At 42.3% G+C, this 21,761-nt stretch overlaps 1 protein-coding gene across 2 annotated transcripts in view; it reads left to right on the top strand.

Moving 5' to 3' along the window:
• srcap (Snf2-related CREBBP activator protein) overlaps nt 1–21,761 on the top strand; it is a 37,689-nt gene that overhangs the window by 1,259 nt on the left and 14,669 nt on the right. The window contains exons 2-24 of one of the 2 annotated variants that reach the window (XM_073490096.1): nt 455–531; nt 934–4,079; nt 5,133–5,174; nt 5,496–5,759; nt 8,426–8,611; nt 8,742–8,882; nt 9,148–9,340; nt 10,117–10,286; nt 10,754–10,847; nt 11,035–11,124; nt 12,612–12,785; nt 12,942–13,168; nt 13,381–13,558; nt 13,717–13,853; nt 14,542–14,711; nt 17,753–18,082; nt 18,200–18,386; nt 18,505–18,674; nt 19,325–19,476; nt 19,574–19,789; nt 19,899–20,063; nt 20,857–21,009; nt 21,339–21,674. In XM_073490096.1, the coding sequence (XP_073346197.1) occupies nt 1,173–4,079; nt 5,133–5,174; nt 5,496–5,759; nt 8,426–8,611; nt 8,742–8,882; nt 9,148–9,340; nt 10,117–10,286; nt 10,754–10,847; nt 11,035–11,124; nt 12,612–12,785; nt 12,942–13,168; nt 13,381–13,558; nt 13,717–13,853; nt 14,542–14,711; nt 17,753–18,082; nt 18,200–18,386; nt 18,505–18,674; nt 19,325–19,476; nt 19,574–19,789; nt 19,899–20,063; nt 20,857–21,009; nt 21,339–21,674 (6,682 nt within the window). In that variant the 5' untranslated portion in view covers nt 455–531; nt 934–1,172. The remainder of the gene's footprint in view (nt 1–454; nt 532–933; nt 4,080–5,132; nt 5,175–5,495; nt 5,760–8,425; nt 8,612–8,741; nt 8,883–9,147; nt 9,341–10,116; nt 10,287–10,753; nt 10,848–11,034; nt 11,125–12,611; nt 12,786–12,941; nt 13,169–13,380; nt 13,559–13,716; nt 13,854–14,541; nt 14,712–17,752; nt 18,083–18,199; nt 18,387–18,504; nt 18,675–19,324; nt 19,477–19,573; nt 19,790–19,898; nt 20,064–20,856; nt 21,010–21,338; nt 21,675–21,761) is intronic. The other variant, XM_073490097.1, reaches the window with a different exon arrangement.

Genomic DNA, 21,761 nt, shown 5'->3' with positions numbered 1-21,761 from the left:
GCTTTTAGCTCGAGAGCGCGTGCTGCAGAGATCCTAACATCTTCCTGTGGGCGACTGCAGCAAAATGCAACTTGGTGCTAGCTGCTCGCTCACTGCTGCTTCACCGAGTGTGTTTTTCTTTTTTTTATTATTATTCCTGCTGCAGCAGATACCCCACTAAAAAACACTGCCGAATAATACCAACTGTGGTCCTAGCTGTAGTTTGCTAGCCTAGCTATCTTCAGTGTTGCTGCTGCTGCTCTCGTGACGTGACATGATATCATCGTCCCACACATTGTGATATTTTTGTTTACTAATGTCATATCTGATTACATTTGTCCTGGCCGGAGCTTCTTTTTAAGACACAACTCGCTACTTTGGCAAGCGTACATGAGAGTGTTTTGATTGTGAAGTCCACAGATCAGTTTGATTGCACTGGTAAAGTTAACATCCGTTTCTATTCTGGCTCCCTCAGAATATGTGGAGGGGACCCTAATTTCAGCATCCTGGAAGTAGAAAGCACAGAAGATCTGTGTCTCACACCACAGACAGGTGAGAAGTTGTTGTTTTTGCGCACACATCCTGTCAATACCGCATGTAACATCATGTTCAACATTGGATGATGGCTTGCTTATGGAATTTCTTTGCTTCTGGCATTAAATTGAATAATTTGGCAAAAAAATCTTGATTGTTTCGTCAGAGAATTAGATGTGCTTTGTGTCTGTTTGCCTTTTCTAAGAGTGAGTCGGGTGGCTAGTAGGCGGTGAGGAGAAAAAACTGTCTTGTACTTGAATTTAAAAAAAAAAAAACCCTCAGAAACAGTACAGTGTCTGTGAACATTTATCTCCAAAAGATTTGTGCTGAGTTTTTTTTAATGTTCTGTTCATTTTTAGTCTCTCAATAAATTACCCACTCTGTCCAGACACTTTTTTAAACAACCTGTATCACCCACAGGTGCAGTGTGTAGCCGGGGCAGCACAGAGGAAGGAAGCTCTGGGGAGGAGGCGGTGCGGCAGCGTGCCCCTCCGGCTGTGGATGTGCTGGGTGGCAACCCCCAGGCTGCACAGAATGTGGCTGGGGAGTCACCTCAGCATGCCCCGCAGCCGGTCGCAGCTGCCCCCCGCCCAGTCCCTCCGTTCACCAATCCGTCCACTGTGCCATTGCCGGAGAGCAACGACTCAGCAGTCCCAGGCATGGAGAACGCCCCTCCAACCAACTTGCCTGAGACTCTCCCCATCAGCAGCGACTCCAAGGACAACATCTCACAAGAAGTCCCCGCTGAGGAGAGTGTTGTCGGAGTTTCGAGATCCCTGCCAACATCCCTCAATGAGGACTGTAGTTCCTCTGCTGAGATGCAAAGGCTTCCAGCCCCCCTATGTCCTCCTCTCACCCCAGATACACAGATTGAGAGCACAGTGCAAGAGTTGCAATACGGGTCACAAACTGATAAAAAGAAAAGCCACTCAAATAGTCAGACAAACCAGATTCAGCCACTTAGAGAAGGTGCTGGACTTGTGGTTATTACAGGGACGACAGAGAAACAGTCCGTCACATTGGAATATAAACCAGAGACTGGAACACACATGGAACTTGGTGGAAAAGAGCACACAGGCGGAAATATTCTCCCCCAATCTCAAATCTGTTTCACAGCCTCATCTCCATCTGTCCCACAATCAAGTGTTGGTTTCAAAACCCAAGATTCCACAAAACATGGGGCTATGGAGCAGCCTGACAGGGACCCACTTGTCCACACAAATCAAGGCCATATACCTCGGCCAGGTGCTGCAGAGCAGACAGGTGGTCACCAGGACTCAAAATCGTCTCTGCACCTTTTACCGTCATCTGACAACAGCGAGATTAAACAAACTGACATGTCAAATACACAACATAAAATCATCAAAGAGTTCTCAAATGATACCAGAGAATTACAAAATGCAAATTCTCTGGAATCAGTTGAGATGTCTGAGCATGTTAAAGAGCTTGTTGACACTCGTCACAAAGAAACACAACCTCCTTCAGCTGAAATACTTGAGACCCCAAAGGCAGGAGAATCGCATCCTGGATTATACTCATCTCCTGAAACAGGAGCCCCGGGGTCCTGCAGCGCAGCTGGCAGAGAAGACGGCAACATTCAGCGGAGCTGCAATCCCCTTGAAGGAGAGCAGGTGGAGAGTAGCGCGAGGGAAGAACAAACTAACACGGCCACTTCGTCATCTGACATCACGGTGCGGTCAGAGTGCTCTTCCACACAGGAGAGTTCCTCAAAACTTTCTGCAGCACCCCCTCTGTTTGATGCAGGCCTAGTTGTCTCACTGCAGGCGGAACAGGTTGTTGAAGCAGAAACCTCTCATCCCTCTGACCAAGTCCTCACATCAGAGACACCCCTTACTGCTGAGCTTGTGCATTCAGCCAGTACTCAAGAGATTGTGGTTGTCAGAGAGGAGGCTCATATCAGTGGAGACTGGTCTAACATGCACCTGAATCAGAGTTACCTTCTACAACGAGAAGACGGCAGCGTCTGTGAAGCTGCCATTGTTAACGAATTGAGTTCTGAACTCTCTACTGGGGAACCAAAGCTGTATGAAGAAAGTGTTCAGGCGGATATTGAGTTACACTCACAACCTGTGGAAGTGTATGAGTTCTGCAGCCTGGTTGAGGAGGTTGCTGAGGAAACAGTGTGTGCCAGCAGTAGTGCACAGATGCCTCACTCTCCAGGATACGAGGTAAACTTATTCAACGCGTTACTAGAAAACTCTGAAGAGTACACTGTCAAAGAGGACCTAGAATCGCATCTTGAAACGTCTATTCACACAATTAATGAAGGTGACACTGTCATTATTTCCCAGCAGCCCTTGCCTTCATCACTTGATGTAAATCAGGCTTGCTCTAACAGTAATTCCCATAATTTGTCCATACAAAACACAAGTGTAGCTGCGGTCGGGCAACATTTGGTTTTAGATGCTAACCAAGCTGTTGAAGTGGCGAACTCAAGTGAGGTTTGTTTAGTTGAAGTAGCTGCAGTCACATCTGACTCATTCACTGTTCAACAGACAGACACGAGTCTACAAATTGTGACACCTTGCTCAAGGGTTGATGCAGCAGTCCAAAACCAAACAGAGGTGAGTAATACCGCTGTAGTTATAAGAGCTCCCCCAAAACAGGAAGCAGAAGCAACAGCTGGTGCGTTATCGCTCATATCCCCAGTGGTTACCAGTGAGGACGTAGGGATGGAATCATCTGTAGCTGTTTCAGTACATGTTTCTCATGTAGAAAATCAGACCCCAGGAGTCACTCTTGTAAGCACCACAAATCCAGCTTTGACAGAGACTCCATCACAAAGTATTCAGAATGTTGCCGTGCCCACACAAACCAAACTAGGGGCTTTCTGCACCACTCACCCCTCTAGTATTATAAATCCAAAGCTGCTCCTTCTCAGACCAGGAGAAACTCCTCTCCTGAAACACCCACCCTCCCTTTTGGCGCAGGTGTCCAAGCAACAGAATGCGGCCGCCAAGCTGGCCAATGCCCACAGCTCTTGGTCTGGCACAGTGTCTGAGGAGTGCCTTCCCCAAACTGTCTCAGCAGCAGACTCTTTATGTGCGCCTGTGGCTCGTGGCAGCCAGAAAGATCAGACGCAGTACTCTGTCAATAAAACTTCCGTGACAGCAGCTCCGCCTGTCAAGGTTCAGCCGCCTGCGATGAGTGGTAACATCTCAATTCAACTTGACCAGAGTGTATCTTTCACCTCCACAACTTCAGCCAGCAAATCTGACAAAGAGGCCTTAACCGTTAGTGAAGTAGATAAAGCAGATCCTGCGTCCCATGACGTCGTCACCCCACCTACTACGCCTAACACCCTTTACATGCTTGCAACATCAGTGGAAAGGGAATCTACCAGTCCTAACGACCCCGTCAGCCAACCTGACTCCCTCTATGCGGAGGAGGAGAGTGAGGACATGGAGCAGGACGACCCGACAGGAGACACGGAGGCTCAGGAGGCCACTTCAGGACAGGTTAGCAGTCCAGAGGAAGGCAGCGATGAGGATCCTGACGGAGACAAAACAGAGAGCGAAATGACCACCTCCAGCTCACAACACAAGGTACTTTCATTAAGATATCTGTTTATTCTTTTATCAAAATTTCAAAAAGTAGCAAAGAAGGGTAGACAGTTTTGGCAGGAGAATGGTTGATGCGATTTGAAATGAGTTTCTGCGCGTCATCAGAAGGAAGACTAAACAATATGACACACTGAAGCATACTTACGGCTCTGTCCTTGAATGCCTGTTGATAAATGTAAAATTTCTTTTTGGGCATCTTGTTGGCCGTTTCAGAAAAAACTCCTCTTTGATAAATATAATGGCACATTAAAAGCATATTGACGCACTAGGTAAAGAACTAGTCAAGCTTTTTTTTTTAGTTAACAAAATATATTATAGGCTGTTGTACCTAGATTTTAGTTAAGAAGATTTATCTTTAATGGAAACAAAAGCAATATTTTTTAGGGGGAGGCCGATTTTAGTCTGGCCAATTATCAGGGCGGATACTCAGCATTTTTATGATTATTGGTATTTGTGTTTTGTGTGTCTGATGCTGATGAAGTAAATACAATTTAAAAATGCAGTACTTGGCATCTGATGCAATATACTTTCTCTGTTAGTGGTCACGACTCTGTGGTCTGTGTCCACAGCACTGTCTCATGTCACAAGTAATAGCCGATCCGCACTGAATAATCTGAATTTTCTTGCTCAAGTTATCAAATAAATTAAGTGGAGTGAAAGTATTAAGTAGCAGAAAATGGAAATACTGAAGCACCTCTAAATTGTACATAATTGTAAATTGGTTACATTCCATCACTGGTTATTTGCGTGTATATGTATATCGGTTCCAGTTATCTGTCTCCTGGATTACTAATAATCAGTGTCGGCCCTGAAAAAACCATGTTGGTTGACCTCTAATATTTCCACCATTACTGTCATTATGCTACTATGATTCATCTCAGTTATGCTGGCATGTTTACTCGGTCTAAATATGGCATAATTTTACCCATCCTCCTGCATGTAGTCCATGTTGATGTCACTCATGTGAACAGTGTTATTATTTAGTGATTTATTTATTTTAAGTTGGCCGCATGCTAAGCCATGTGTGTTTTCCAGCATGGGCAGAGCAGGACAGACAGAAAGGCACTTTTCCTGAAGGTAAGTGCTGGTTGTCAGACACGCAGACAGGTTCCTTTTCAACAGTTTATTCACAAGCACTTACTAGTGTGGCACTGTCACTGTTGGGAGCATTTTGACTTAAGAAGGCATTCCTCTGACTTGGGCTATTTCATGATTATAATTCTGCATGAGATGAAAGCTGATGGTCAGTTTAAAAGTCTGGAGCATGTCTGGATTTGCTTCTAATAAAAATGCTTGCTCTAATTCATGCATGTGGCTTTAATCTTAGTGAATCTTACTACTTTCACCTTGTAATGTTAATTTTTAAATAATTTCTTCATCTTTTCCCTTGGCCTTTAGGTACGCCAGTGGATAGCAGACAGGGTCACCTCGAATTCATCTCCTGTCTCACCCTCCACCTCGTCCTACCCTGGCCCCTCACCCAGCAGTGATTGGTCCACCCCACGGCGGGAGAGGTCCTCACCTCTCCGGGGTCCTCATGGGAAGTTTGTTTCTCCTACGTCTGTCTGTGGCTATAGTTCCTCCTCTTCCCCACCTGATCAGTCCACACCTCAGCGTTCCCGTGGAGAGCGTCACACAGACATGGCAGAGCTGGCAAAACATGTGAGTGAGCTTAACCATACAGTATATAAAACATTGTATATCCTTTTTTTACTTACACAGTAATGAAAAAGCAAGATAGCTGCTTGAGCTTAGACAAACTATGTTTTGTGATTCAGAAAGTCAAAATAAGACATTTTTAATATTCCACAGGTGTTTTGAGGGGCCACAAAAGGCTTCCAGTGTGTGACTGGCAGTTGAAAGCTAAACTGTGTGTGTATATGACACATGTCAAGCTCCCTCTGTGCCTTTCTGCCTTTCACTACATTCTTAAGAAAAAAATGTCTGTTCAGAGACTGTTTGCCTCATGCCTGATGCCTAGAATTTGCTACTCTAGGAGTCCAGAATTTTAATCGTCCCAACAAATTTGCGTCGAACCTGAAAAAATTCATGGTTTGCAAATTTTCTGGAGCAGAGCCTTAGTTAGTATAATGACAAGACACTTGAATGTGATAGTAGCTCCCTTCAAATCTAATCCTCATTAGGGTAAGATGTAATCTTTACTTTGTGTCTGTTTTGAATAATTCAAGAGTCAGTGTGTGATAGCAGGAAAGAAGAATGCAAAAAATGATGGGGAGACCCTCAACTCCCAACCTGCAGTTTTGAAGATTCCTCCCTAATTTAAGGGCACACTCACACTTGGCCCAGTTGCTCTGTACTGTGCCGAAGCACGATTGTTCCTCCTTCCCAGTCCCCCGCTAGCCTGCACACACATTGCTCCGGCTGCAACTGGGTTTGAGCACGGTTACCTCTTGTACATATGTCATCAAGTCGTAGCATGGTCGCAGCACAATGGAGAGCAACACAGAGAATCTGATTAACTTTACTGACCTTTTTGTGGCTTATTTTGTGTTGTTTTGGTCATAGACAGCCCTCTCACATTCCTGGATTTCTTGATTATGTGGTGATTATGATTATGCAGTGTAATACGCATGAATATACTTCATGTCCATAATTTTTACCCTGCTCAAGGTACACATGCGGTACACTTTCATGGCCCTGGCCCTTGAGCAGAGTAAAAATGTTTTTTTTTTGGTACTGATTGCCTAGTGTGAGTGCGTCCTAAAGGACCAATGTGTCGGGTTTAGTGGCATCTATTTGTGAGGTTTCAGATTGCAACCAATACAATAGCCCTTGCCTCACCCTTACCTATGGTGGCCACTTAAAAACGTGAATGGCCGCCTTTTAGAGACAGGGCTTGGTTTGTACGTTCTGGGCTATTTTGGGAACATTGTAGACTCTGTGGAGGAAGACCTGCTTCCTCTGTAGATATAAAAGGCTCATTCTAAAGTAACAGAAACACAGTGATTCCCAGTTTCATTATACACGACTGAAAACATGATTATGAATATTATATTCCATTTTGATTTTCATACCTTGGGAGGTAATCTCATCACATCACTGGCCAATAAGCATCAAGCATGCTAGTTGTGCCAAGATCTAACACTGCTGTTAATTGGCCCAGAGACCACCGGACTGTGGTAAATTTGTTTAGATTTTTTTTATGTCATGAAACTGCTTTGCGTCTGTAAGAATAGCTGAATATGAAATTAAAGAATTTTACCGTGATGTGATCTTCTGTTAAAACGTATTTCCTAAAATAGGGTTTTGAAAAGAGGTATTGTTCAGGATCCGTATTGAAGTCAAGATATTGGTACCATTAACAGGGTGTATAGAGCTGGGTATTGTTAAAAAAATAACGACACCCAGCCCTGTACACCCTGATGTTGTCTTACGGAAGGGGTGGGGATCCTTGGTAATCTTATGATTTGATTTGGAATTTTTTTTTTTTATTCAAAAGCTATTCTTGGTGCAATAAATGGAAAGGGGGGCTATTCTTTTAGGCTCTTACTCCAGTTCACTTAGTGCCAAATTACTTGCATGTCTTTATCTTCTGTCCAACATGTAGCACAGCAGCCAGTTAAGCTTAGTTTTCTTTAGGAAAAAGATGAAATGAAAGTGTAACTTACTGACTATCGTTAAATGCGTTCTGTAAAAACACAGCACAAAGCGCTCTTCTGTATTTTTATTAACGTTATATCTCGAGTAGTGGGGAACAGCTTCTCTGCTGCAGCATTATCTAAAAGGCTGCACAGACTTCTGAAATGAATTTTTTTGCTTCAACAGACCAGAGTTGGCAAGTTCTGTACCGTGTTGCAGTGTGAGTTTTTCAGCCGGCTTGTTAGTGTTGGAGTTTGGTGCTCCACTCTGCTAACGTTATTCTCTGGGTGATAACAGTACAAAGTATTCCCAGAATACTTCTCTGTCGCCTTTCAAAGTCAATTATTAAGTTATTTAATCCAAAATGTACCCAAATGCTCTCTTTATTTGAAGACAAACTTACAAGAGAACTCTAGCGTGTTCGGTATGCCATCTGTGTGAAGCAGTTTGCCCTCACGGTTAAGTTTTGCCTTTCAACCTGCCTGTCAATATCAGAATCAGAATCGGCTTTAGTGCCTAAGAGGTTTTCACATACAAGGTATTTGCCTTGGTATATTTGTACTAGGGCTGGGCAAGATATTGATATTATATCGTAATACAAGACTTTATCGTCTTACAGTTTGGATATCGTTATACCGCGATCTATGTTGTCTTTTCCTGGTTTTACAGTATAGTGATGTAATTTTCTGGCAGGATTTACTGAGTGGCTTGTTCGTTGTGTCCTGTAGGAAGCAGACATCGAGCATCGGACCCAGTCACTGAAGCGAGAGGGCTTCTGGTCAATGAAGCGTCTCACCCGCCTGACAGAACCGCCACGACCAAAAGTTCACTGGGACTACTTGTGTGAGGAGATGCAGTGGCTCTCTGCAGACTTTGCACAGGAGAGGCGGTGGAAGAGAGGAGTGGCTAGAAAGGTAGATACGTTTTTATTATCAAGAGTGTTTTTGTTTTAACCTCACTGTTATTCTATCTTGTTTGAAAGATGAGGTATTTCTATTCTCATGCTGTATATGTTCTAGCTGGGTTCTGTTGATGTGTTATTAGGTGGTACGAATGGTGATGCGACACCACGAGGAGCTGAGACAGAAAGAAGAAAAAGCCAAGAGAGACGAGCACGCTAAAATCAGAAGAGTTGCCTCTTCTATCGCAAAGGAAGTCCGGGCTTTCTGGACCAGTGTTGAGAAGGTACAGACGATTCACAGAAACCAAACAAACAAAACATTCTGCTTCTGTGTTCAGCTGTGGAATTTCAAAGGATCCTGGCCTGTTTGTTTTTGTGGTAGAAATAAAATGCACTTTACTTTTTAGACAATAAATACTGACGTGGAAGTGGAACTATTAATGGTTATGACGTATAAAGTAAACTGTTTAGGTTTTGTCGTAGCCTCTGTTAAAATTCAGCCAGTCTGAAGTGTTAAAAGTGGCGGTGTCTTATCTTTTGTTCATACAGGTGGTGCAGTACAAGCAGCAGTCTCGACTGGAGGAAAAGAGGAAAAAGGCGTTGGACCTTCAGTTGGATTTTATTGTTGGTCAGACAGAGAAATACTCAGACCTCCTCAGCAAGTCACTTGCACCCACCAGGCCTGCTGAAACCGTCCCTGTGACTCCCCAAAAAACCCCTCCACCTCCTGTTGATGAGGAGGGTGAGTTTATCTTTTTTTCTTTTAATAAAACTGGCACCTTCGTCTGTAAATGGAGCTTACTGTCTCCATGTGATCGTGTACTCTCCGAGCTGAATCATTGGTTCAGAAGGGACGTTGTCATAGCTACACACCAATGACTGAATCTTTAGAGCATTTAACACGGAGGTAAAATGTTTCATGGAAACAAAAACCTGTCAAGGTTATTACATCTTTTCAGAGAATCAACTATGTTCTCACATTTATGTGCAAATCAAACCCGATAACCTAAGCTCAATGACATCTTGTCTTGACGAAGATGATATTACATCTGAGCTGCTTGGCAACCGTCAGACTTGAGACTTGTCAAACCTGTCAGACTTGTCTGCTGCCCATGTTATCATTGACAGCATGAAGGTGAATGGTGACTGTAGTTTATGCGTCTGCTCAGTCAGAGGACTTGGCAGTGGTTCATTTCTGTGGGTCGTAGTCCAGGTTCACTTTCATTTTATAATGTGGCAACGCTTTGTGGTACTAAAGTACAATGACAAGGCGCTAGTTATCAAGGATCTCTGTCACTGAAGTCCAAACTCAGATATTAGATGTGTTTAACCCAATGAGGTCATAAAGACTGAAGTATTTCTTGGCTTTGAAGAAAATAAGTTTAGCCTTTGTGTGCTACCTCATTAACCCAATCGATACACTGTGTATCTATTTGAGATTCGAGAAGTCTTTTTCTGTTCGTTCGTAGTCAGGTAGCCAGTCTTTAAGTACACAACTCTTCTATTTCCATTCTGCAGACAGAGACTTTGAGCCTCCCTGCGAGGAGGAAGATGATGAGGAGACCATAGAGGTGGAGGAGCAGCAGGAGGGCAATGACGCTGAGAGCCATAGGAGGGAGATTGAACTGCTGAAGGAGGAGGGCGACCTGCCTCTGGACCAATTACTCAGCACCCTCAAACTGCCACAGGTACCGCAACAAACCCAATGGGAATGTTATCTGAATGTAGAAGAGCGCTGAACTCTGTTAAAGGTGCTCTTTGTAAGAAAAGTTGATATTTAAGTCTCATTCCCAACTCGTCATGACGCTTTGTTGGGAAACCCAGGGCATCACTATTTGATGAGTTGGGAATGAGACTCAAAAATCAACTTTTCTTACAAATAGCACCTTTCAGTTAGTGTTTTTACAAGCTCTACTAATAAGATGGATTAAACTTGGACAGATCAGACATTCTTTAAGGAAAAACAACCTGAATCTTAATTTGTTTCCTGATTTTACATGATGCTCACACACAGACAGTGAGAAACCTCTAGCTACTTTTAAATTTGATTATTAAAATAAGTACTGAGTGCCTGATACAGATGTTGTACAGATGTTTTTGATACAGACCAAATATTTTGCATGTCATTTAATCACTGAATCATTGGATTACACAGGAGTTAGGTTCAGATGAAGAATGCTCTGATGAAACCTCCTCATCAGTGGAGGAGGAAGAGGAAGATGGCGAATTCACTGCCAATGAAGAGGACGGTAAGCTCGCTCTCAATAAGATGTGAAACAAAAACATACATCTGTTCAATACTTGTACATATCCTAGAAAAAGAGTAAATTTATATGTTTTTAAGGACCTGAAATTAAATGTTTAATCACAAACAATCAAGAAAATAAGTCCGTAAATGTCTATTAGTAATATTTGTTTTCTCCCTTTAACCTTCAGCTGAGGATGAGGAGGACACCATAGCAGCCCAGGAGAAGGTTGAAGGAAATTTAAATCATGCAGAGGAACTGGATGATTTAGCCAGAGAGGGTGGGTGCTTTTTTTCATAATCATGTATAAAATGGAAAGTGTAATTATCTGTGTTGAGTAGCCTCTTGTTGTTACTTTGTATGTAGCTGCTTTGAGGGCGTTAAGTGTTTGTTTTTTTTCCCCTTGTTTGAAGAGCGCCTGTTATTACTGATTATTTGTAAAGTCAACAAAAATGTTAACATAAAATAGAAAATCCTGATATTTATTACATGGAGATATTACCTCTGATTATGAATGAATGGTATTTGAGGCAGGAGCTTGCTTGACCTCGTGTTAGTACTGAAACTGTTTTCATTTGCTAACTTTAAATTTCTGCTGTGAGCTTTAGTGACGTAACGATGGCCAAAGAGCTGAAAAAGGTTACCACACCCTTAAATGGCATATTAAAAAAAAAGCAACAGAGGGGTGAGGGACCACTGCTCAGTTAGTGCTCAGGACAGCAATGTAGAGCTGGTAGTCGGAGCTAACCTGCTATGAGAAGCCACTGTCAGACTCTCTGTCGCCGCTTGAAAGACGGAGAGTCTGGTGGCGCTTTGACACATTTATGCCCCTTCTGAGAGAGTTACTGTGTGGGTACCTGTGTCATACCTGAGCTAAAAGCTCTCTACAAAAGCCTCTCAAATGTGTTTGTGTCTGTGTGTCACCACATTACGATTCATTGGTCCTAAATATCTTGTTAAGCTCTGAACATTAACAGAATGTGTTCCTCTGCAGTGAATTCAACACACAAGCCCACTGATAACTGGTCTGTGTTCAATGCTGTTTTTCTGCTGGTGCTTATCAGACTTGCTAATGCTAATGCTACCAGCAGATATGTGTGTGAGAGGCACAATCCTACTTTAGCTCTGTTTGGCCCAGCAGCAGCAGCTTATTTTCAGAATTGTCACCTTTTTTTTTATATATATCCCTCTGGAGTCTGCAGAATGTTTCAGGGTTTAGTCGAGCCATTTAACAGAACAAAAATCTGTTTTCTGTTTTTACAAATACCAGATCTCAACTGCACCACTAAAGATCTTTGGGTTCTAGATAGATTTTTTTTTTTCTTTTTTTTTGTCAAGCTTTAATAAAGACTTACTTTTGAATAAAAGTAAAATTACTTTAACACAAACTATTCCTGTACATAGACAGTATTTGAACCTCCTCCAAAACTGGAATAAAGCCCTTTTGCCAACCGTTTTGGTTTTGGTTGAATCACTGAAAACATTATATAGCTCTGCTGTTTATAGAGTCAGTATTTTTAGATTTTTTGAAGAAGAAATGCAACAATTAGTCAAGTAATTGATTAATTATAAAGCATTACGTGGACTGCCAGCTATTTTGATAATCATCACATTGAAATTGTTGTTTTGAGTCATTTTAAAAAATACATTTTGTCCGAGGTCTCTGATTTCAGCTCCTCAAATGTGAATATTTTTTAAGCAGTGGCCTGTTTTAAAAACAGGAGCAGTAAACATCTTCCCTGTAAAAAATCTCTGTTCTCCTTGTAGGCGATATGAGTGTTGAGGAGCTGCTGGAGAAGTACAAAGGAGCGTATGCCTCTGACTTTGAGGTTCCTTCTGCATCTGGCTCCAAAGCGAGCTCTGATTCGGAGGTGTCTGGGGATGAGGAGGAGGAGACTGAAGAAGATGAGAGCGATGCAGAAAGCAACACTTCCTCCTCAGGTATTAAGCAGCTCTCACAGGGAATCAAAATAATCTCATGTAAATTGTTTATCTTCACCCACTCTTCAACTTTTCAGAAGGGGAATACTTCCTTTTCTGTGCTTTTTAAAGACTCATTACATGATTTTTTTCTTAAATTTCTTTCTCTTTTCTCAGATTCACCAGGAGACAGTGCAGAAGATGACGACAGTGAGAAAGACGAAGAGGGGAGCGAGGAAGAAGAAGGCGATGATGACTGTGGAAATGAGGGGATGGAGCTCTTGCTGAAGGAGGGAGACAACAGCCCACCTTCATCTAGCTCAAGGCCAAAGAAAGAGATCAGCCATATCGCTGCTACTGCAGAGAGCCTGCAGCCTAAAGGCTACACGTTGGCTACAACAAAGGTCAGTCTTGTATATTTAGAAGAATATTTTGTTCTTACCTAAAATGTCATCAATTTGGGGAGAGCTGATTTAAAGTTTTTTATGGACAGGAGAATTTTACCTCAAATAGTTAAGAAGTATAGCTAAGAATACTTGCGTGTTTTAAAAGAGCAAAACTCTAGTCCTTAGCAGTTCTGAACCATAACTTTCTCATCTTTTTTCCCCAATCAAAGGTCAAGACCCCCATCCCATTCCTGCTTCACGGCACATTACGAGAATACCAGCACATTGGCCTCGACTGGCTGGTCACCATGTACGAGAAAAAGCTTAATGGCATTCTGGCTGATGAGATGGGTCTGGGAAAAACCATCCAGACCATCGCTCTGCTCGCTCACCTCGCCTGTGAGAAAGGTAACAAACCTGGTCCAGATGCTTTTAGTACTACTTCTACATACACATTTAGTTTATTTGGATCGTCTTTTTGGAGTGCTACGTATATTTGTATATAGTAGTTGAACCCAAAGTCTTTCATGTTTAATTGCTGATATTTTGTCTTTTGACCTGTCCAGGTAACTGGGGCCCTCACCTTATCATCGTCCCAACCAGTGTGATGTTGAACTGGGAGATGGAGCTAAAACGCTGGTGTCCTGGCTTTAAAATCCTCACTTACTTTGGAAGCCAAAAGGAGAGAAAGCTAAAGAGACAGGTAAAACCTCATTACATTTACATTTAGTGAAAAAGTCGATCAGTGTTTCCCAAACCCCAAGATAACATCCTCAAATGTCTTGTTTTGTCCACAACCCAAAGATATTAAGTTTACTGTCACAGAGGAGGAAAGAAACCAGAAAATACTCACATTTAACAAACTGGAATCGGAGAGTTTTAATTATTTTTGTTGCCCTAGACACAATCGCAGCAATTTCTAACCATATGAATGGATGTGCCTCCCTCTATGTTCATACAATATAAAACACAATCACTGAAGCTTTTTAATAGAGAAATCTGATGCAAAATGGTCACAAAGTCTGTTGTATTATCTGATTAATTTATAGCAAATTATTCTTAAATTACTTAAACCAATTACTTGATTATGAAAATAGTTGGCGATTAAATTAATACTAACTATTCGATTAATAGTTGCAGCGCTTATACTTAGCACAGGTGTGTTTTTTATTCACTTGTATGTTCCCAGCTTTTGAAGTGTTTCCTATAATTGGCAGCATTTCTGATGAGCAGTTGTCGTTTGCCTTCCTTATGTTCCCTAAGTACCTAATGATGACCTTGATGCAACCCTTTCTTTCCACTTTGCTTTCCGTGATGGTTGTGGTACAGCTGGTTTTCGTAAAATCACAAATTTGAACCATATTGATCGCCTGTTGTTTTTTTTCCCTCAGGGCTGGACGAAGCCTAATGCTTTCCACGTGTGCATCACTTCATACAAGTTGGTGCTGCAGGATCATCAGGCCTTCCGACGCAAGTCTTGGCGGTACCTGATCCTCGATGAGGCACAAAACATCAAGAACTTCAAGTCCCAGCGCTGGCAAAGCCTGCTGAACTTCAACAGGTCAGTAGAGCTGGGTGTTTGGTATTCTCATGTACACATTCTTGGGGTTTAAATGAGTCATTAATGCAATATCCCTGATCTCCAAAATTAAGGAGTACCACAATTGAACACTATTGTTACCGCTGGAACATTTGTGAATCTACAAACTTGTGCACATCTGCTCTTTGAGCACTATGCATACACACCCAGTTGGGCCAGCCAGGAATTATCAGTCACTGTCTCGTGTCCAAGGGTTGTTACTAAAGGCTCCAACGTCCTTCAGCACATCAGCACACCCTTTGCTTCTCAGGACATGCATGATCTGTCCCAAACCATTGCAGCATCCATACAACCCTGATTCCAAAAAAATTGGGATTGGGGTTGTACTTAATATTCTTTGTCCCTTCACTTTACATGGGTGGGTTGCAGAGGTTGCAAAAGTCCACACATTCTTGCACACAAATGGTCTCTTAGCAGGTTTAATATACATGGTTTTGAAAGATACTTTCAGTTAAAGATTCAGATATTAAGTTGCTTTAAATGCACAAGCACAGCGTGATTTTTTTAAGGTTTAGATACGTTTTTCAAATTTTACTCCTATCCTCAGGTGGTAGTGCGAATTGGCCGATAATCTTATGATTGGTGGATTGATCTCTGCCTGTCCTTGAGAAAAGCACTGAACCTCAAATTGCTGTTGGGGAAAACTATTTGTCGCTTTGGACAAAAGCATCAGCCAGATTAATTTAATGTAAAGTCTAAAGGTCAGTTCAGTGGACATCAGAAACATTTTAGAAGATAGTTTGTATCACACTGACAGAGATCTCAGCAGGACACCTTTCACTTACGTTTTCATAACGGACTGGTTGGAATCATCCAAAACGGTTTAAAGAAGAGTGCTCTGGGGGAAAATGGACTCAGAAAATACATGAATAGTACTGCACAGCACTGTCCTGCCATTATGTATTGCTCTCTGTATGACACAATAACCCAGTAGACTCGGATGATCATGTCTCCATTCTTTTTTTGTAGGCTGAAAATCTGAACAGGTGTCATAAGCGAACATTATGTACCAAGTTGTTCTGTACAAACTAGTAATTCTCATTGAAATTTCTTCTATCTCTGTCGTGCTTCCAAGCACAGTCAAGGATGCCTCCCTGTGTCATCTGTGAGCAGTCACTTGTCACAAAAAGTCAGTGTGCATTCAGCCGTAGAAGACGAGCCGTCATTGAGTATTAGCCATGTTTGACTTTGAATGCATCCCCAAAATACACCAGACCTCATATCTGTGTATCCACAGGCCACAGTGGAGTGTGCATGGGAAGGTTTAACTGGCTGGACTTCCAATTTGAAATGTTTTTTTTTCTTACCAAAGTGGTTGTAATTAGATTAACTTGGCTGATTGCCTGATCCAGCTGGTGGTAATTTCTCTCAGCTACACTGAGCTTCTGCACATGAGGAGAAGCACACACTGTTTTATTGCGTACAAGCTTTTAGTCATAGATCTTCAGACATGCAGGGTGGAGGGAGGATGAGAGTGCACTTTGTGAATCCCAGGAAATATCTGTATCTCATTTAGGGCTGGACAATATATTGGTAACAGATTGTTATCTTGATTTGAGAGTGTACATCATCTCAGATTTTTCAACACTTATGTCATATCACGGGCTGCATTACAGTAAAGTCACCATGAAGATTGCAATATTGATGTTGAGGTATTTGATCAGAAATATTGTGATATTTGATTTTGTTGCAAAGTCTTGGCATTAATGAAGTGTTTTTGAGGAGATTTCAAAATATCTAAATATAGATACACAACAAATATTGCAATACTATTTTAAGGCCATATTGCCAAGCCCTAATTTCAAATGTAAAACGTTCCACTCGAGGATATTGTATTACTATGACATATATGGTTTACAAACATGGAGGCTTGGGGAGAAAAAAAAACAGGAAACACATTTGCAAAATTGCACAATTGAAACGATACTCTGGAAAAATATTTAGTTTTTATGGATGTACATGTCAGATTAATTTCTGGAGATTTGTTTACACATTAAAGCGGCTGTTATTAATATTTGAATTGATCGCAGTGTTGAATCCACAAGGAATTATCAGCAAACTCTCTTTTGTCTGCCTTTTAGCTCACTGTTTTGGTTTCCGGCCTAAAACTACTTTTTTGCTTAGGTGTGGAACAATCTGAACATGTAATGCTACCTTTACTATTACTACCGGCCATAATAATTGTGATTCACGATCTTATCCCTGTAATCCTCAAAATATGCTTAATATATGGCACTAAAACATACTGGATTCACTTCATTTTATTTAAACTGTTTTTAGTGGGGGATACAGTGGGCAAGCTAACCCTTCAGCCACAGATTTTAGACTGACTAGAAAGATAGCAGACTCCCCCTTGTGGCAATGTAAAAATTAAAAAAATTCACCAGGAAATCAATATATGTCGACAGCTTTTTCAAGTCACTCATGAGATGATACTAATGATTAACCCGATAATAACAATTCACCACCATCAACTTATCCTGAGTGCTTTTTATCGTGATCTGCGATAAAATCTTGTATCGTCTCATCAATAGTTTTGGTGCAATCCCACCGCTTACATAAGGGCAGTAGCAGGCAGCCACTTTCCAAAAAAAAAAAAATCTACTGCACAGTACCCGCTCAGAGTCAACAACCTGGCTGGTGAACATAGTGAAGCATTTAGCAGCTAAATATCCAGGTATTTCCTTCAAGAGATGGTAGAGACTTAAAACTAGAACAAAAATGAATACTGGATGTCAGAAAGTCACAAACAGGACTCCAACTGAATGTTATTGTTCTCTGTTTCTGCTGGATGTGTAGAGAGGCAGATGTTTTCCATCATTTAAAGTGATAATATGTCAGTATTATGTTTGCAATTAATCAGTGCAGGTTTAATGAGTCTTAAGCAGCAGCTTGACTGAGATTGCCTCTTAATCTGTGCTCCAATTCTTCTCACATATCATCTATAATCCTAATTAAAAACCTTGTACCTAAATGTCTACACTGTTCTCTCCTGATTCTAGCCACCGGCGCCTGTTGCTGACAGGAACCCCTCTGCAGAACAGCCTGATGGAGCTGTGGTCTCTGATGCACTTCCTCATGCCCCACGTCTTCCAGTCCCACCGAGAGTTTAAAGAATGGTTCTCCAACCCGCTGACGGGAATGATCGAGGGCAGTCAGGAGTACAACGAAGGCCTGGTCAAGAGGCTCCACAAGGTGCTGAGGCCGTTCCTGCTCAGGAGGATCAAGATCGACGTGGAGAAGCAGATGCCCAAGAAATATGAGCATGTGGTGCGCTGTCGCCTCTCCAAGAGACAGCGATTCCTCTACGATGACTTCATGGCACAGGCCTCGTAAGTTACTACACAGCTGTTTACAGTACTGCATTATAGAGAGAAGTATTTCTGTTATATAGCCTGTATTACTACCTTGTTCTCTCCAGTCATCATCTTTCTGTTTCTGCTTCACAGGACCCGGGAAACACTGGCTAGTGGTCACTTCATGTCTGTGATTAACATCCTAATGCAGCTCCGCAAAGTGTGCAACCATCCCAACCTGTTTGACCCTCGACCCATCCAGTCTCCCTTCACCACGAAGTCCATTGTTTTCCATACAGCCTCCCTGGTGCAGGACGCCCTGGAGGTCTCTCCTTTGAAGGTTAGCAATAAAGGAAAACTGGAAAAAGCTTTATTTGGGTCAGAACATCACAACTGAAAGAAAAAGAAATCCCAAATTTTCAAATGAAAGAAAAATGTGTGCGTTTTTGCGTCCTCAGCGCTGCGATCTCTCTATGTTTGACCTTATTGGTTTGGAGAGCCGTGTATCCCGGTACCAGGCAGATGTCTTCCTGCCGCGCCACAAGGTCAGCCGCCAACTAATTCAGGAGATCGTGGACTTCCCTGAACCCCCTCCAAGACCCAAACCAGTCCGCATGAAGGTCAACAGGTATGCAGTTCAGCTACTGATACTTTTATAACCAGCCAACAATATTGTATTAGGATCATTTTTGTTTTTTTCCACTACAATGATGTCATTATATATTTTTCATTAAGAGATCTACAATAACACGTTAAACGCTGTAATCTCAGTTTTCTCAATGCAATACAGTGCTTTAAAAAGAACAGTATAAAGGGAACTTAAGATGCATAAAAATCAGTGGATATCATTTTTATAAATGTTCAATTGTTATTAAGCTTCAGCTCTGATTGGACAATCTGTCAATAGCGTCGAAGGCAGTGTAAATAAACATGCTGCTATTGGTGAACTAGATTTTTTTTTTCATCTTCGATGCTGCAGATTCTACCAACCAACCTTTCAATTATATATCACAGTGTCTCTTTAGACAGTGTATGCTTGGGCTCTTGCTTACTCTGAGCAACAATATGCGAACATATTGAAGGGACTATCAGCCCTGTTCTTCAGTGAGATGGTTCTGCATTTTCTAATATAAATAAGGAGCTTCAATTAAAAAGCTCAATTAGGAGGCAGAGCCAGACATCAGTTATTAGTGAAACCAGATGCTTGATACAGTGTACATGTAAAATCAGTAAATTAATTTGTGTTTGATGTTTTGTATGGGTCTTTCTCTGTTTTAGGATGTTCCAGCCGCCTCCTAAAGGTGATAATCGTCCGGTCCTACTGATGAACAAACCCACCTGCTCCGTGCCGCCTGCAGCTCAGACCCCAAAACCTCCTGCAGTCACTGAAGTCACCTCAACTCCTGCACCTGCTCCTGTTGTTCAGCAAGGCAAGCAAAAGAGGGAAAATCTACTTGTAAAGAAAAAGCTTGAACATGAAGTCTGAAGTTTTTTTGCTTATTTCTCCTCATTTTCTCTTTTCTTTAGTGGTGTGTTCAGTGACGACCACGCCCCCTCCTCGCCAGCCTGTGCATCTAACTGCTCAAACTGCAGTGAGATCCAGCGCTCCAAAGCCAGTGTTGACTGTTAGGCCTCCCACTGCTTCCTGCACAGCCAGCATCCCAGCTCATCCGAGTCCAAACCCAGGCAACATCATGCCCCAAAGGGTTCTGCTCAGTCCAGATATGCAAGCTAGGCTGCCTTGTAAGTGTACACTGATGTCGAGTGAACATCCAAGTGAATGACTGGCTTTGTAGTAAACTGAATGTAATTTTGTTTGTAATCTTCATCTTCTTTCTTTTTCCTTTCTAAGCTGGTGAGGTAGTGAGCATTGCCCAGCTTGCCTCCTTGGCTGGCCGACCTGTGTCCTCATGTCAGGGCAGTAAACCCGTCACCTTCCAGCTGCAGGGCAACAAGCTGACTCTGTCTGGAGCTCAGATCCACCAAGTCCCAGCAGCTCCTGCACGACCGGTTCAAGGTTAGTGTTAGACAGCCTTGTACTTACTGTGGGTGTGGTGTTTTTCTGTCATTTAAAGAGCCTCTGTGGAACTTCTGTTTTTTGCTGGAAACCGGGGTGTTTAAGTTTGTGGACTCCATTCCTAAACTCATGTTAGCCATGGATGCTCTTCGTTAGCAGAGAAGAGACAGGATCTGAGATGAGGCCCTCGAACGTTCACAAAGTTACACCCTTTAGACTGTCGTGGAAAATCCAAGTCCTTCACAAAGAAATCCACAGTCCAGCAGCATTAAACAATTTAAACTCATCAACTCAATTTAAATCATCCACAGGCTTGTATAGGAAACCAAGAGAGATGGGAAAGGTCTAATTTAAAAAAGCCACAGAGCACTAAAGTCTGCTGTTGCTGTCTTTATGGTGTTGTCTTTGTTTTGTAAATTTGACCACTTCTAGGTTTCAAAACAATTGAAAATTAGCCGAGATTAGCCAAACATAAATAAATTATTTTAAATTCAAATAAACTAGTTACTAATTCTCTATACATTTTTCAAGCTGAACTGGGGTATAAAGTTAGTTGTGTCCTAAAACTGAAACACGTTCGTCAAAATATTAAACAAACCAATAGGTATAATTTGCCATAATTATGCAGCGCTACATTTTATTTACTGTATTTATTTAGTCATAATCTCGTGAAAAAAGGAATGATTCAAACTCTTGAAAATTTTTGGGCGTTGATGTGTGATGATGTGGTTACTGGAGAATCGGAGGGGAAAAAGTCCCTGATTTTCCTTTCTGACTCACTCTCACGCTGCAGGTAATGTCATGCACCTGGTGTCCAGCGGGGTGCAGCACCACCTCATCAGCCAGCCTGCCCAGGTGGCTGTCCAGAGCGCAGCAAACACACATCCTGCAAACACCTCGACTGCCCTCCCTGCAAATCGGCTGCCTCACAATGCCGCCGCACAAGGTTGTTAATCCTTCTTTCTCTTACTTCTTAAATAGACTTAAAAACAAAGCTCTTTTTTTATCTTAAAGATGCATGTTTTTATGCTCCTTAAAATCCAAAAGCTTTATCAAATATCTGAATCAGCCAAATCCTCTTTAAGTTTTGAATGTCAGGTTAAAGAAAAGGTTACTTTGCCTGAAGACCTTGAAGTATTTTCTGTATTCGGACAAGACAAGCATTTTCTTTGACATTATCTTCTGATGACCTTCATCAGTTTAAATCTAATCTTCTAAAATCGGTTTAATAAGAAGTCTTGTTTCTCACAGCTGATATGTTTTGTATTTCCTCAGTGACCCCCTCCATGGTGAGCAGCACCGGCGTCGTGAAGATCGTAGTGCGTCAGACAGCAGGCAAGGAGGGTGGGCCTGTGCCCACACTGGCCGTGGCCCCTTCCCCTCGTGTTGCTCCTCAGGCCTCCCCTTCCCCTCACCCTCACCCTCACGCCAACACCACCCCTGTCAGAAACACTGCTCCACTGCAAATTGCCCAGCGCACCCCTGGTCCCGCCACTGCCCACTACACCATAGCACCTCCCGGAAACCCTAGCTCCACCCCGAACCAGCCCCATCCCCCTCGCCCTGTCCTCAAAGTAGTGCAGCCTCCTCCATCGAACACAGAGCAGCCAGGTGAGAGAACGAGCTCCACTTATTATTCTCTCTGAGCTATAATTTATAACCCTGTATGCATGACAAGATTAGTTGCAGTAATGATCT

Source organism: Pagrus major, chromosome 20 (genome assembly GCF_040436345.1).
Source record: "Pagrus major chromosome 20, Pma_NU_1.0".
In the NCBI taxonomy this organism is placed as follows: domain Eukaryota; kingdom Metazoa; phylum Chordata; class Actinopteri; order Spariformes; family Sparidae; genus Pagrus; species Pagrus major.
The sequence above is the reverse complement of the archived record's forward strand: the minus strand, read 5'-3'. Positions and strand labels throughout refer to the sequence as shown.